Source organism: Balaenoptera physalus (assembly GCF_965194825.1).
Source record: "Balaenoptera physalus genome assembly, chromosome: 8".
Lineage (NCBI taxonomy): Eukaryota > Metazoa > Chordata > Mammalia > Artiodactyla > Balaenopteridae > Balaenoptera > Balaenoptera physalus.
This window is the reverse complement of record NC_138887.1, coordinates 43613419-43631222: the sequence shown is the minus strand read 5'-3', so window position 1 is coordinate 43631222 and position 17804 is coordinate 43613419. Positions and strand designations below refer to the sequence as shown.

The 17804-nt window shown below is 33.7% G+C and overlaps 1 protein-coding gene across 5 annotated transcripts in view; it reads left to right on the top strand.

Moving 5' to 3' along the window:
- The window catches only part of SEMA3E (semaphorin 3E), a 273212-nt gene that overhangs the window by 207523 nt on the left and 47885 nt on the right, over window positions 1-17804 (top strand). For all 5 annotated transcript variants that reach the window (XR_014266690.1, XR_014266691.1, XM_082472482.1 and 2 more), the window contains exons 5-6: window positions 5474-5567; window positions 16958-17077. Coding sequence is in view for 3 of the 5 variants with exons in the window: in XM_082472482.1 (XP_082328608.1) it covers window positions 5474-5567; window positions 16958-17077 (214 nt within the window). In the remaining 2 variants the exon portion in view is untranslated. The remainder of the gene's footprint in view (window positions 1-5473; window positions 5568-16957; window positions 17078-17804) is intronic.

The window sequence follows — 17804 nt, the reverse complement described above, 5'->3', positions numbered from 1 at the left end:
GCTGGGGAGACCGCTCAGGGGGCTGGTTAAAATTAAGGTGATAAGTGGTAAAAGAGTGAATTAAATAAGTGCCATGGTGCAGGCAACAGCGTTGAATATTGCAGATAGATACAGTAAAAAAAAAAAAAAAAAAAAAAAGTCTATTGGGGGTAATTTTATGAGAACAGTAGAGTGATAAGGCTTGGAGTTCTGTTTGCTACTGTCTTTCCTGTTCCAGGGCCAGGACCTGACAAGTGGAAACTGATTTTTTTTTTTTCTGAATAATTACATAAATAATGGAAACTGATTTTCTCCATCAAACGTAAGGTGTGAGGCTGTCTACTGAATGTCAAGAGAGATCACGAGTTAGGGTGTTTGAGCACATAGCTGCTCAGAAGAGTTATAAAAGGACGTAACCAGGGAAACATACATTCCTTGGCAATTTTGAGGGCTGAAACCACTGGTTGTTAGTGATTGCTTTATATTTTTGAATGGTTTGCTTTAGCAGCATCACTATCCTAGGTTTAGAAATGGGGAAGGTAGACATGTGGATAAGAGAATAAGGGGCAAAGTGAGGGCTGACTAAGGGGGAGCAGACGGGAAGGGACCTTTGTATTTTGAAAAAAATAAAAGGGTCTCAACTCTGGAGGTTTGTATTGGGTCAAAAATATTTATAATTTTATGATTAATCATGTAAAAGAGCTGGAACTGTGAGAAGCTGTGTGGAACAATATTCTCATAGGAGCTGCATTCACTTTTTAAGGCTGCTGTAACAAATTACCACCAATTTAGTGGCTTAGAATGAAACAAATGTTTTATCTAATAATTCTGTAGGTGAGAAGTCTAAAATGATTCTCACTGGAATAAAATCAAGATGTCAATAGGGATGCATTCTTTCCAGAAGATCTCTGGGAAGAATCCGTGTCATTCTTTTTTCCAGCTTCTAGAGAACCACCCACATTCCTTGGCTCATGGCCCCATTCTTCCATCATCAGAGCCAGCAGTGAATGGTGGGTCTAGTCTTCCCCACACTGCATTCCTTTGGTTGGTTCTTGGCTGTCATCATCAAATCTTTTCTGACAATTTTTAGGACTCGTGTGATTACATTGGGCTCACCTGGATAATTCAGGGTAATATCCCCATCTGAATGTCCTTAACTTAATCACGTCTGAAAAGCCCCTTTTGCTATGCAAAGTGAGATATTCATAGGTTCCAGGCTTTAGGACATGAACATTTTGAGGCTCCATAATTATGCCTAGTATGGGAGCTCTGACTCAATTAAGGCAAGGAGGTATTGAAGCATGTTGTAAATTGAGTGTGGTTTTAGAGATTCACTTACCATGAAATAAGGATTTCAAAAAGCATCGTAGAAAGGTTTTAGAGAAGCAATAAAATTAGATCAGAAATATGGTTTTAGTAGTCATCTTATCTCCGATAGAAATTGCCTTTTTGACCTTGTTCATTTTTCATGATTTGTTCAATGGAAATCTCATACTTGTTATCAACAAAGATTGACGGGTTAAAAAGAGGAGTTTTGAGTACGTTCGTAAAAGAGGCAAACTTGGGCTTCCCTGGTGGCACAATGGTTAAGAATCCACCTGCCAATACAGGGGACACGGGTTTGAGCCCTGGTCCGGGAAGATCCCACATGCCGTGGAGCAACTTGAGTCCGTGAGCCACAACTACTGAAACCCGTGCACCTAGAGCTGGTGCTCTGCAACAAAGAGAAGCTACCTCAGTGAGAAGCCTGCACACAGCAACGAAGACCCAATGCAGCCCAAAATAAATAAATAATTTTTTTTTAAAAAAGAGGCAAACCATTTTTAGATTTGATTAGCTTTCACCACAGGCAGATCTTTTGTTTTTACCATGTCATAAAACATTGATTAGGTGTAAGATAACTTTATCTTCTTACTTTTTCTGGCCTTGCTTCTTTTGTTTAACTTCTCTAAGTGTCATCTAATTATGTGTTAAAGTTTTGACTGCACATAATGTGCTCAGATAAAATTTATTGAGGCCACTCACTCATTTATCACAGACAAATGAACAGTTGTGATAAAGCTATACCTTGTATCAGCAAATGAGGCTGAGTTCAAAATAATAGGAATGTAAAGTTGTGTGTAATCATAGCCATACTTAGACTCTCAAGTCACTCACGTAAAAAATGTCAACCATTTACTGGCTTTTATTATCAAATGTTATTTTAGTCATAACATCATAATAGCCTTTACTAAAAACCAGGCAACATATTTTTAACAATTTCATTTAACTTAGTAATTCAGAAATAGAGTAAAAAGCAGGGAGACAATATTACTGTTTTTAAGGCATCCAGTGACTTAAATAAGGAATATTGACAGCACCTATATTATACTTCTGCAGAAAGGTATATTCTGATTAATAAAAATAAATATAGAGCTTCCTGTTCTATGTAGTGACATTTTAATTTAATAATGGAAATGTTCATTTAAGAACTAGTCAGGTTTGGGAACAGGGTCAAAGAAGACTATGTGAAGTGATGAGATACAAGTTATAGAACTTTGAAGCGTTCAGAGCACCTCTTCATTATTTTGTTAGAAATAGCGTAGTCTTCAAATTTAAGAAGTACATAGCACAATTTACAATCCAGCTTAACATTTTCATCCGTTTTGTTATTATCTGATTTCTGCAGTATTATTAACTAAGGGTTATGTATGCATGAAATGACTGTATCCTCTACAGATTTGGACCTTTCTTCTTTTTATAAAGGTAATGGTGCTTGTCTAAAGCAGGGATGTTCTAATAGTTTATCTTTTTTTTTAATCATTAGTGGGCTGAAAACCTACAAATTGCAGAATACACGTATTTTTTCCAGCTTTATTGAGTTCTAATTGAAAAATAAAATTGTAAGATATTTAAAGTGTTCATCGTGATAATTTGATATAAGTGTACGTTGAGAACACATGCATTTAAAAAATTAAAATGATAGGTATGTCTATCCTTTAAGCTATTCAAAAATGTGGATTTTTAATACTAATGTGAAAAGCAGGCAAAAAGGCTTAATTTAATTTGTTCATTATTTCAAAAGACTATTTGTTGAGGCAGTTTTAGCCATTAATCAAATTAATGAGAGATATTTGAAGTCTTCTGGAGAAAGGTGGGAAGGGTTCAGTCAAGGTACATCTGAGTCTGGACTTGAGGTGTAGATCTCTGAGAAAATATAAGTACTTAGTATTCAGTATTCAGTTGTCAAATTTTAAGTTTCATGAAAGAGTTCACCCTTTTACAGACTCAAACAGATTTTACATATTGCACAGAGTTGTGCTTCGTACATCCTGGGTTCCACTTATTTGTTCTCAAAATGTTAGGGTTATAGGCTTTTGTGCATATAGTTTCCAGTTGATTCAATTTACTTCCCTTGAAAGTTGAAGACACTGCTCTGTTAGATACTTGATATCTCAGAAACATGCTGAAATTCACAAATCAACAGTAGTAGCCTTAGGAACCTAGATCATGATTTATATTTACGAGAACCTGTGACTTTTCTAAGAAATTGTAACTTCATTTCCTTCATCTAACTCTGTGGTTCTTCAAAATCTGAGATTCTCTTGATGTTAGCATTCTTACAGTTTGCATTTTCTGTTTCACCCACTTGACAGTTTAAATTTAAATGAATATATTATATTCCTTGAATCAATAAGCAATATACTTGTTTTTCTCCTAAAGTTTCAATTTTAGTGTTTACGGTTTCTAAGTATATCTGTTAGATAAATCAACTTCATCCATCATTAGAGACAAAAAGTTGAGTATCACAGAATGTTGAAGCTATCAAACGTCTTGAGTTAAGAAAGTAGTTCAGTATATTTCTTCAACTGCTTTCTATGAGCAAACATTTGGACATTTGACTGAATTAGAGCAAGTATAGTATGTATACCCTACCTGTTTTTACCAAATATTCTGTAAAGTGGCATTAACTAAAGGGGTAAACAAGTATTTCTTTCATAGACTTGATCATTTCTTCCTCCATATAACACTATGGATATGTTTTGCAAATTTAGATGAAATCCTTTCCGCTTAAGTGTTAGCTGGGTAGACCAGTCATTCTAGCTCATTTCAACAAACATTTTCTTTTCATGTCATTGCAAATCTCTTGTCTGTGGGAAGCGAACACAAAAATGTTTCAAATTATTTACTGGCATTCTTTCTCTTTACTGATTCGTGTGACGTGTATAAATAGATAAACTTTTTTTTTTTCTGGCTTAAAATACCGGTTTAGCCACACCTCTGGATTCAGAGGCCACATTTGTTCTCTAGGCTATGGTTCAGTTCCAAGAACAAGACTGGAGTTTTATAAGAGTCAGGTGAACTCTGCACTTATCAGAAAGGTCTTGAAATGGCAGGATCAAAATGGTGATTTTAGAATATCATAGAGAGAAAGAGGAATGTGTGTTGGATAAGAATGGCAAGAAAAGGATGGCATAGATAATGTGGAGTAAATAGGCTGTCTAGGAAAGTCAAGATCAAGTTCTAGAAAAGTGCATGCAACCCTCAGAGGTTCCTCAGGACTTTGGATTGTTTACAGGTTCATTATTCACAGATGGGCAGGACTACTTATAGATGCCACAGTGGGCAGTATTGACAATATTCTATTGCAAAGTGGGGGTTTTTTTCTGGCAAAATTTTGTATATTGATTTTTATTGTCACTTTTCCAGACTACTTTTTTTTTAACTGAAACCATTTATAGCACACTTAATGGCGATTACTTGTAAAAATATCCATTAATGAGAATTTTGCAATCTGAGAACATTCAGAAAAAGTTCTGTGGTTATGTGATCGCAATAGGAACCAATAAAGTAGTAGTTTTTCATGGAAATGTTTATTTTCAAAATCTCATTTGTATGAAACCATACTGAAATATTGTTCATAATATGGCATCAACTTCTACATGTATATCTCAGTAATTATTTATGCAGTAATCATTCTCTAAATTATTAAATATTAGGTGTCTATACAAAGAATATGCGATGAAGAATAAAAATGATTGGAAATAAATATTCCAAATTATTGATAGAAATTTTATCATTTTCTTTTAGAGATTATTCAAAAAATCAATAATGACCTTTGTGGAATAAATGCCCATTTTCATGTTTATCAGAGTCTCCTCTTTAATAACCTTTTTTTTTTTTTTTCCAGCAAGTCTCCATTCATTTGGAATATTTAACTGACACATCTCAGAATAACTAATACTGGCTAATCAAGTGATAAAAACTGCAGAGTTCTTTCATTTCAGCACCTGCATCCTTTTTGAGAGAAGTGATAAAACCCACATGGGCCTGAAAACCCACGTGTTTATGTATAAAATCCAGTTTGTTCCTAAATAACTTGATGTTTCTCACTGGTGCCCTATTTACAATGCCTGTTTTGTAAATAATCAAGGTTGAATGTATTTTTTTCTGAGAAATTAAATTCTTATTAAAGTTGGCAAATACATAATGGCTTTTCTGGTTTTCTTTAAAGGATCCCCTTTTTCACCTGGAATCGCACAGATCTGAGAGAGGAAGGGGCAGATGTCCTTTTGATGCCAACTCCTCATTCATCTCCACTTTAATTGGTAATTATCATGGCTGCAGACATCAGGTGGTAGTCATATTGATTTCGAAACTTCAGGTAGATTCTTTAGTATTTCTTCATATACATTGCTGTGTCATATCTATTTATTGGTGCTGGGAGCATGGATATTAAATTTCAAGCCATGCTCACCTGAGCCAATTTTACTCTAAAATAAGTGCAGCTGCTATGAAGTATGGACGTCTCATCCAGAAAACACAAATTGTCCCTTAATACCTGATAGAAGATATTTTGTATTATGTCATTTATTGTTCACAAAATGCAATTATGTAAATACTTTATAAAAATGTAGCTAGAGAAACTAAACTATTTTAACATATGTTAATTCTTTATGTATTAATTACTCTGTGACTTTAAGGGAACTTCTAATATTCTCTTCTAATATTCTCTTGGTGCCTTTCTCTGTCTCAGTAGAATTCAGCAGAAAGTCATCTCAATTTGGAACTTCAAAGTCATTTATTTAAATTCCTGTTAATTTAAAATGTAAGCTGTAGAGGTTGACTGGCTCAAACTATGTCCACGTTGGAATAATAGAATAAGCTGGCCATGTCTGATCTGGATTTCAATTGGATTTCAATTAAATTAGACGAGATACATGAAAATCTCACTTAAATCTCAGAAATATACTTTTTCTTTAATACAGTTTGGGATTGAAAATGGCACACCCTTATCAAATACTCCAGCACTGCTATGGTACAGACAGCTGGTTGAGTTGCCAAGTATAAAGTTGAAGAGAGCAATCCCTGACACCTCACATGGGTGCTGTTAGGAATCATTCTGTTTTCTCAGTGTTGAGAGGTTCTGATAGGTATATGGTACAGATGTACAAGCTTCTGTTATTACATTTGCAGCACTTAGAGTTATATGCTAATATTAGGTCATCCTGTTTACAGAAAATGAAAACATGTAAAATAACAGGTAGAGATTTCCTGTCCTAAATAAGTGGGTAAAACTTAAAACTCCCCACTGATGAGTAATCAGAATATCATATGCTGGATTTAGAGTTGATGCAGATGTTCCTGTATATTCTAGAGATAACACGTTCCCTGAACTTATTCCAGACAGTTGATTCTGATGGGCCTTGCATCCCACCCTCCACAGTCCCCCGTCTCAGTAATGGTACTCAGGTCCAAATAAGTAGAGCTTTTATATATACGTATATTTATTTGTATAACAAAAATCTTACGTTAGCTCTAAACAGTAGGGAAAGTTTGATTTACTTCAGCTTCATAATTTGAAAGTGCTTTAAGATGAGAATTTCACGTAGTGATTAGTTCTTTAGGAGCTTGAATAAAGAGATATTTTTAAAGAATATAAGATTTTAAAGAAAATACTGTGATATCCTGAGTTCCTCTACTCACTCGTGTATGGGTGTGTGTAAACACAATATGAGGAGGGGAGATTTTAAATATGGGAATTGAGTTGCTTAAGTCAGTTTGGACTTAGTAGGAATCAAAACCTTAAGAATGCCACTTTTGGAGAATGCCAGATTCATAAATGTTAGAAATTTGTGGTAGATTGGCAGCATATGAGTTAAAATACATGCATTTGATAGACTCATACAATTTTTTTCTAATGTTTTTAGTGATTTTTGTAACTTCATAGATTTAAGATTTGAATATGTCTGGAAGAAAGAGACTGTCTTATCATCTTTCTTTTACCATACAATATATTGCACAGAAAAGGCCTCCTTTAAATATCGACTGAATGAAATACTCACTGAGCTTCCTAAACAAACAAACCAAAAATAAATTTGGGGATGTTATTCACAAGAATATTATAAAAGGTATTGAAAGTCAAAAATTGCGCAGTAAACGCTACTTCTCTAGTAAAATCCTAAGAAGATTGGAAGAGAACACCATTTATTTTTAACATTTATTTTAATGGTTAAAAGTAATTTTTTTTAGCCACTCACCACTCAGCCTCCTTGTAGCTTGTTTTTGCATGAAACCAGGAATTTGAAACTGAATTTTTTTAAGAGGGGAAATATTACTAGAGGGACGTTTCCAAGTGAATTTCATTGAACTTCCAAATCGAATTACACTATGCTAAAATATGAAGTGCTTGCCATCTGGGTGACTGTTTCGCTTATTCAGAAAAGAAATCAAATCATAAGAGCCCTCCAAGCTAAACACAAAAGTTATAGAATAATCCCTCCAAAGAGAAGAAATAAAAATATAATTCTTCTCATTTATCCACTAGCTTTCATCCCAAAGTACCTTTGAGAGATCATTCACTCACTGTGGATATGCAGCGGCCACTGGGATGGAAATCTGATAACCTATGTGAGCCAGCAACTCTTTAAAAGACAGGAAGTAGAAATAATTCACCCAATTGAAAAAGCAGCAGGAATTTGGACTGGAAAAAATGGAGCTACCTGAGTTGGAATTTGGCAGGCTTGGTGCAGCTTACTCTGACAGGAAAAGAATGCATTAATGTGGTATTTTATGACCGCACATGTTCTCTGCTGATGGGTTAGGACAGGACTCCAGCAAAAAGGTGACCATCTTTAGACCATTTCTGCTTCTTTGCTTCTTTGTTAATTATAGGTCACACTTAACTTTTAATACCTGTTCACATTAAGATTCACTTTCATCATTAAAAAAAAAAACCCTCAACTTTGTAACAATACTCATACAACTAACAAGTCCCCCAAAGAAAAAAACATGCTCACAAATCTGAGAATTTCTTATAATATCTTAACTTTAGATACAAGTTTCATTTTATTTAACTTAAATTCAGTTGGCTTAAGATCACATGGAGTAAAAGCTTACTGAAAAACTAAGTAAGGAATAAATATTATTTGTTAGGTGAAAGACAGGTTAATGAACACTTTTATTAAATTTATAGTCTAATTTAGAATGGAAGTGTTAGTAACTGGCAATGATTCTGTGTGAAACAAGATTTAAGGAGTAAAACAAGCCTCTTTATTGAGCTATGTTCTATATGTTCAGAAACCAATCAAAATGAAGTCATACATTAATTAGGTTTGCTCTTTAAATGTCACTTTGTATTAACAGAATTTATCTTGGTGGTGTATAAATTCATATCACAGGTGCAATATTTCTATATGTTTAACCACACTTTCCCTCTATGGTGATTACTAATATTACATTTAAAATGGTCTTAAATAACTGGTTGAAGAAGGCAAGACATTATAATCTGGTTTTAAAAACAGTTTTTTGAAACAATGAATTACATAGTAAAATGAATTGCTGCATTACTTGTCTGTGCCTTTCAAGTCAACGAAAGATACTTAGGACTTATCTTGCCACTAAAAATTATTAGGTTTGGTGGCCGGCCAAATAAAAATTCAGGAAATATTTTCTTTATGTCATATGTCATTTTGGTCAGGAAGGAAAAGTATTAGCTGACTTTTTTGCATCAGTTTACATTTGATATAATATTGCAGTATTCTTTTTATTACGTTGATAACACCTTCAGTAACTTTGGGATTTCTTTGATACTTTGCCGACTCAATCTATTGCTACTGTTTTAAAGCATTTCATTCTGACCCAGATTTTTATTACCAGTTCTAGGTGTAATTTAATACATACCATACCTGAAGCACCTAAGGTATGCTAATGTACATGTTACTAGTGTTTGGGGGAAAACCACTCTGATTTCTCAGGTACCTTTTCACACTTTGCTTTTGAAAGTGCTAGCTTTGTTGTTAGAATTTTTAGGATACTTTCAAGTTAAAGACTTACTGAATTTTATATCAACAAATAACCATGAATGAGGTATTTCATGGTCACCAAAATTTTGTTTCTGCGCTTTTCATGTCTTATGTTACATTTTACAGCAAATAAAACTACAAAAGTTTACAGCTGCTGAAATTTTGTTCCTGCACTTTTATTCATCATAATGAGACCTTTGTGAATATATCCCCTCATTACAAATTCTGTGAATTAAAGGTCAATGTCAATTGAATGAAAGGGAGTCGGAATTCATGCAGGGAAAATTTAAGTGATTATCTCAAACTCTTAATACCGTTAAAACTTTTTTCACAAAAAAATGTTTCTATTTTATTAACTATATATTCAAGGCAGAATTACAAATGAATAGTTCTGGCACAAAATAGGACTTCATAAATATTAGAAAAATAAATGAAATCATCGAAATGAAGGTAAAATGTATGTCTTTACAATCACAACCTCTATAAACATAAGTGAATGTGCTGGCTCATTTCTTGAATTCGTCCCAACTGTGTAGAAACTTATTCCTTTTGCATATTCCTGTGCCTAAAGAATATCTGTAATTTCTTATCCAGGTTAAGAATGCTGTGCTTTCTCATTTGGCAGAATGCCAAGTATCCACATGCTGACTGTTGCTTCTGGCCATTAACTGCTAGTTGCTAAAGAGCTATTTGAATACTTGCTTATGGTTTCCTCAAAACAAACAAACAAACAAAAAAATCAAAAAAAAGAAGAAAAAAAATGTCCTCTTCAATTCCCCATTGACATTCTCCCCCTTAGAAATCTGATTTGACCATGCTGGTATCAATGTCACTGTTTTGCCACCAAGGAAACTCACAGTACTGTCATGGATGCTAGCAAATGCAAATGAACAGATTCAGAGCGCAGTTTTCTTTTTTCCTTCATATGTCAGAAACCACCTTCTTTTTTTTTTTTAAACATCTTTATTGGCGTATAATTGCTTTACAATGGTGTGTTAGTTTCTGCTTTATAACAAAGTGAATCAGTTATACATATACATATGTTCCCATATCTCTTCCCTCTTGCATCTCCCTCCCTCCCACCCTCCCTATCCCACCCCTCTAGGTGGTCACAGACCACCGAGCTGATCTCCTTGTGCTATGCGGCTGCTTCCCACTAGCTATCTATTTTACGTTTGGTAGTGTATATATGTCCATGCCACTCTCTTACTTTGTCACAGCTTACCCTTCCCCCTCCCCATATCCTCAAGTCCATGCTCTAGTAGGTCTGTGTCTTTATTCCTGTCTTACCCCAGGTTCTTCATGACTTTTTTTTTTTATTAGATTCCATATATATGTGTTAGCATACGGTATTTGTTTTTCTCTTTCTGACTTACTTCACTCTGTATGACGACTCTAGGTCCATCCACCTCACTACAAATACCTCCATTTCATTTCTTTTTATGGCTGAGTAATATTCCATTGTATATATGTGCCACATCTTCTTTATCCATTCATCCGATGATGGACAGTTAGGTTGCTTCCATGTCCTGGCTATTGTAAATAGAGCTGCAATGAACATTTTGGTACATGACTCTTTTTGAATTATGGTTTTCTCAGGGTATATGCCCAGTAGTGGGATTGCTGGGTCATATGGTAGTTCTATTTTTAGTTTTTTAAGGAACCTCCATACTGTTCTCCATAGTGGCTGTATCAATTTACATTCCCACCAACAGTGCAAAAGGGTTCCCTTTTCTCCACACCCTCTCCAGCATTTATTGTTTCTAGATTTTTTGATGATGGCCATTCTGACCGGTGTGAGATGATATCTCATTGTAGTTTTGATTTGCATTTCTCTAATGATTAATGATGTTGAGCATTCTTTCATGTGTTTTTTGGCAGTCTGTATATCTTCTTTGGAGAAATGTCTATTTAGGTCTTCTGCCCATTTTTGGATTGGGTTGTTTGTTTTTTTGTTATTGAGCTGCATGAGCTGCTTGTAAATTTTGGAGATTAATCCTTTGTCAGTTGCTTCATTTGCAAATATTTTCTCCCATTCTGAGGGTTGTCTTTTGGTCTTGAGAAACCACCTTCTTGACATTGATAGCTAATGCTAGCTATTTGCCAAAGCAAAAACAAACAGAAAGTCCAAACAACTACATAACTAATAAAAGGACCTGCTTTTCCTGATTTCTTTCAGCATCCTACACAGACCGTGAGTGTGAACTAGGAGGTTGGAACCTATGGACCATTCTTATCCATCCTCATCCTCCCAAGTGCATTTTGTTTCTCTTTGCAATTATGCATGTCATAGTCGCTCTGTGAAATAGTGCAAAAGTAGAATGATTTTCTAACAAAATGATGCAGTTCAGTTATAAAATGAGGTAGTTAAATCCATCTTTAGCCATGTCTTTTCCATGAGACGAATATGTTTCACATTATTCAGATTCGTAGACATTTGCAACATAAATAGGAGAAATGCTTGAGCAAGACTTAAGGGCATGAAAAACTGTGAATTTTTCCTACTAAACAATTAAAATCAGTATTTACAACATGGTGAGTAAAAACTCTAATCGATTAATAATACCATCTATGAACTAAGCTCTTGATAAGGTTGATAAAATATTAAGGCAATGAAGTATGTTTCACTAAAACTTCAACTGGAGTTTGTATTGTAAAAAAAGGAGTTGTGTAGAAAAGTATTTTACTTATGCATTTTAACTTAGATTATTTACAATGGGTTTGTTTTTGTATTGCCAAGGTCAAATGATTGTTTTATTTTCTTTCCTACAAACTAGTTGAGAGTAGACACAGTCTTCTGGGGCTGAAACTACTGGGGACAAATACTAGAAGATAGAGTCCCTGTGTTCCTGGATTAAAATTATTAAATATAGGCTTTTTGAGGAACAAAAGCTCAAAGAACTCTGTTATTCATATAAATGCCAACAGTGTTTTCTTTCTTTTGATATTTTCTCCCTGAAGCATTTTCGAAAACTCAGAATCTTATCCTGAGGTGTTTTTTTTTAATTGCATTTCATAGTTTTTTAAAATATGAACACTAAAAGTTTTAGATTTATTCACTTGTTAATTAACTCATTATGCCATTCTTTGATTCAACAAATGCTTATTGAGCATTTTCTGTATTCCAGACACTCTACAAGATATTGGTGACAAAAGAATATAATAAGACACATCAAGAAGTCTGCATTCTAGTGAGGAATAATGTCAAACACAGGAGACAAACTATAGTAGGATGAGAAATATGATAGGCATGGGGGCTATGGTGGTACTAGGAGCTACTAAACTAACACAAGTTTGGTTAGGGAAGGCTTCATGGAGAAAGTGGGCCGTGGCCAGGTAAATGGGAGGTGAAGTGGGAAGTGGGGGGAGGTGCAGAATTGCAGGGAAAGAACATACAAACCAAAAAAAAGGGCAGCAGAGAGAACAGAAAAGCTTGGCAACCTCAGGAAATCACTTGTACACCTCTCTGATTCTCCAAATAACCGAGGCAGTGAGATTCCAAACAGTTTTGCCCCAAACAGTAGGTTTGGGGCTGCGGGCTTAGTTTGCCAGATTTCCAGTGCAGAATTGTTTCCACCCTTCTTGTATCTGTACACAGAGACTATTGTTGAACATGACAGTGATAAGTTACATTCACCTGTCAAAATACCCTGCAGATGTGTTTTATTTTTTAATTATAACCAACTAACATTAACATAACATCAGCTACCATCAGAAACCAGTGCTATAACAATGAAACATAATATATGGCATACAAGTCAAATTGGTTATTTATATTCAGAATATCAAAATAGGTACCAGTAAACTTTATGACCAAGCTAATACATTTATTAAATATCATATCTGCATAGACATAGAAAACTAAAAATTTGAGTAGTTCTGTTCTTATCATTGAAAATCTAAAACATATTTTACTATTTGTATGAAATTTTTTTTAATCTGTGAAAATATGAATTATCCAGATATTATTTTTTGCTCTATACAATACCAAAATATTGATTCACAAATTGTCTCTATACCAAATAGCTATAATTTTAAAGTTTTCAACTAGAAACTATGTATTTGCCATAAATAGTATCAATTATAATAATGTTGATTATTTTTGCTCATTTAATTACTATTAGTTAACTTTGTGCCTAAAGCTTTATTCTCATTTATTATTTTTCATTAAAGTGTTTATTTTTTCTTAGGAAAGGATTTTACCAAACATCATTATTATCTATTACTATAAATTTATTTTGTTCTTCACACTGATAATAAAATATGAAAGGAGAATCTTTCCCTTCTGAGGAAGATCTAATGTTTCCAACACAAACACGTTTGGTTCAGTTTACATAGCATATAGTTTTTAGCACCTGTCTAGTAGCTTCTTCAAAGTTTAAGTCATACAGTTCATATTGTATTATTTGAATTGTTCACAAACCATTTTCTTTTATCTGGATACAAAAAGGGAAACTGGGTAAAATTGGTACTATATCATCTTTTCCTTTTTGCAGATAACCTGCCCTGGATGTATATTATTTGGTATCATATGGCTCCATCTAGTGGCTGCAAGGGGAACTTTTTTGTTAAATTTGTAGAATTGATTACAAGTAGAACTTGGAAACAGTGTTCAAATTGGGATAAGTGCAAGAAAATTGATGTGAACTAAAATAAAGATTATTTTTCCAAAGTAATATTTTCATATATAAAAGTTCTGTAAATATTTTAGGAAATTGAATTACATTAAATATTAAAAACTTAAGAAATATAAAACTGTCATGATTTTAAAGAAATCTTTTTTTTGTACCCATTATGAATTAAACATTCAGTCCAGTCCATATTAGAAAAATAAGTTCTGTTTAGGACAGTTTTACAAAATGGCCTTTTTATTTTTTACTGTATTTTATTGAAGTATAGTTGATTTACATATATATATTCTTTTTCAGATTCTTTTCCATTATAGGTTATTACAAGATATTAATAATAGTTCCCTGTGCTATACAGTAGATCCTGTTGTTTATCCATTTTATGTATAGTATTATGTATCTCTTAATCCCAGATTCCCAATTTATTCTACCCCTCCCTTTCTCCTTTGGTAACCATAAGTTTGTTTTCTATGTCTGTGAGTCTATTTCTGTTTTGTGAATAAGTTCATTTGTATCATTTTTTTTTTAGATTCCACATGTAAGTGATAACACATGATATTTGTCTTTCTGTGTCTGACTTACTTCAATTAGCATGAAAATCTCGAGGTCCATCCATGTAAGATGGCCTTTATATTTTTATGGAAACTATAACCAAGTACAATAGTTTTTTTAAATTTCAGAACAACCCTTGCTCTGGTGGTTCAATAGTCAACTAACTCTTTTGTGCGTGAACTCGTTCATTTCTGCCATAGAGTTGATGATCTCCAAGGCCTTTTAATGAATTCAACATGACTCTCTTTTATCTATGTTCAAGTAGTACGGATTGAACCCCACATATGGTTCATATCCCTAACCACTGAATACATTTTATCCCAAAATACTCTTTTTCCACATGGATATAAAACTTCTGGTGAAGACAGCGCTGATTGAATTTGATACAAATTATGTTGTTCTTCCCCCCTTCTAGTTTCAAAGAATATGCTTAAATAAGAGTTCTGATATAACTCTTCTCTACCAAATTTTATTTTCTTAAGTCCAGATATAAAGCATCTTTATTTTTTGGTTTTTGTTATTTTCCTTATCATATTTCTCATTCAGCATGCATTGAATATACAGGATGAACTCAACAAATACAGCTCCTTTTTAAATTTGTTGTCTTGAAAATTTTCAAATACAAAGAAAAATTGAAAGAGGAGTAAAAATTTATAGCATTTACGTTGGCCCACCAACTGTTAATATTCTACCACATTTGCCTCTGTCTCTCCTGTCTGTCTGTCTCTCTCTTTCTCACTTATATAATATATATAGTTTAAAAGTTAATTCCTTTGCAAAAGACCTGGATTTTATTTATTTGTATCTTGTATAGTTTTTAAGTATCCATAGTGGGTTTTGTGAACGAAAAAACCCATTTATGGTTACTTGTCTTTTTGTAAATGAAGAATAGTTTATTATAGTAACATTTATCAAAACTTTGTTTTCTTGTTTTTAAATTCAATGTATATCTCACTTTTCTTTTTCTAAATCTAAAAGATCAAAAGCAATTATCTTTACTTTTGAAAAATTGTTAGTTATCTCAAGGTGGAAATAAACTTCTTACAGTGATCCTGTTTACAACTCAGTTGATTACTTTCTCAAATTTTAAACCATACAAATATATTTAATCTGTTCAAGTTTTTTAAAGTTTTAAAGATCTTACCTTAAAGTTGAAACAATTTTTAAATCTAATCAATAAAATTTATAAATACGACATTTAAGTTTTGTTTAATTCTGTTTAGATACTTGGTCAAATTTTTATACTGTAACTTTAATAATTCTAATTCTAAAATTGAGTATACAATTAAATTTATTATATTGGAAATCCAATTAATTTGAATTCTCTTAAAAAAAGCGCTTTAAATACCACTTGGACACATATGTACACATTCCAGATTTAACAGAAAGGCATTAATACTTTGAGTATACTTTTAGTATACTCGTCTATATTTTAAAACCGGACCACAGTTACATGACACTGATTAAGAAAATAATTTTGTCACCCTAAATTGAGGTTGCTATATCCAGTGATCTGTTGCTATCATCTGCTTCTTGGCCAGAGATTTTAGCCCAGGACAGGATTTGAGCCTCATATGCCCAGGACAATCCTTCTGGCCTCACTGAGGAGCACACCAGTTACCTTTTGTTGTCAGTTCGACGAAAGAGGACCCCAAGTTCCTGTGCTTGAGAGGTTTTGGTCTTTCTGGGGGTCTAGTTATATCATTATGTTATTTTTCTTTTTGTTAATTATTTTTTCTCTTCTTGTGAGCAATTTTAATGTCTTTCTTTCTGGCTGGCCCCAAAAATATGTTGTCATGGCTTGAGATCCTGCATACGCTTGTGTATTCCTTGGTCTGATTTAAGTCTGTGACCTTCACCACGTGTTGCAGCTAACTTCATTCGTTCTGTTGACTGCCTGATTAAATTATGAACTCTTTCTGTCATTTCTGTCTAAATAAGCCACACACTTACAAATTAAATGACAACTAATTGGATTATATACAGCTTTGTCAGACTTTGTGGTTCCTGCATTAAAATCATGTTGATGGAAGCAATTTCTTACTACAAGAAGAATGTGAGTTAGCTGACTCACATATAATACCAGTACTAATACTAATACCAATACTAATACTAATACCCTGATGATATGAAGGTTAAAAGAAGTTTATTAAAATACCATAAAGCCAGGTTATTTATCAAATACTCATGTAGGCCTTAGTATATGCCAGCTACTCTTCTAAATGCTTTACTCTTAGCAACACTTCTGAGTGCTATTCCCCTATTCGTAAACGTGGAAACTGAGGCGCAGAGAGGTTAAGCAATTTGCCCAAGTTCACACATCTAGTAAGTGGCAGAGTCACAATTCAAACCCTGGCCGTCTGCCTGTACCATCTATGCTCTTAGCAGTAGTATCCGTTTCACTAGACCGTATACACGGGAAACCTGGATATGTTTATTGTAATTGTGGTTTTATACATTGTCATCAGACCCAGAAACGAATACTGACTTATCTTATCTGATGTTTTCATGCAGGTAGTGAATTGTTTGCTGGACTCTACAGTGACTACTGGGGCAGAGACGCTGCCATTTTCAGGAGCCTGGGGCGACTGGCTCATATCCGCACTGAGCACGATGACGAGCGCCTGTTGAAAGGTAGCATTGAGGAGAAAAGCGTATGTAAATCAGAACTGAAAGCAAGTCCAGAGCTCACGGGAAACTTGCCATTTTGATAATGATAACAATACAAATGTAATTTATAGTTTTCACAAATCTCAGGGTTTTTTTCCTTAGCAATCTTCCCGAATTAAAATAGTATATATGATATATGTATATCATTTTATAGCAGAGTGGATCAGCTTTATTATACAACCAGATTACCCTCATAGCAATAGTTAGAAATCAGGACTTAAATGAACAAGACAAATATATGAAAAGTGAAAACCCCTTTCATCCAATAGTTGCTTTGTTTTCTCTTGTCAGTTGGTATAATTTTGCATGAATTGATTGCTTTGCTTTGCTTGTTTTAATAGGATCACATTGTACTTGAGAGACAAATGAAATTCTAGGAGAATCACTAGGCATTCATTTACATAGAATCCTTTGTAAGGAATCATGTTTATATTTTGGCACATTGGTATATCTAGGGACTAAAGTCATTTTATAGTGAGTGGTTTCATTATTTTCAGCCTTTTTATTAAGCTTTAGAGTGCATAATCATTATTGGCAGCATTTTATCATTAAAATATTTGACATTCCGTATCAGTCAAAGGTCATTCCCTCAGATCCCTTTGATTACAAATACAAAAACTTAAACTGGTCTTCCATGAGCTGGACTGGTAGATAATTTATGAATTAAAAAATAATGATAGACTTCTTTGCT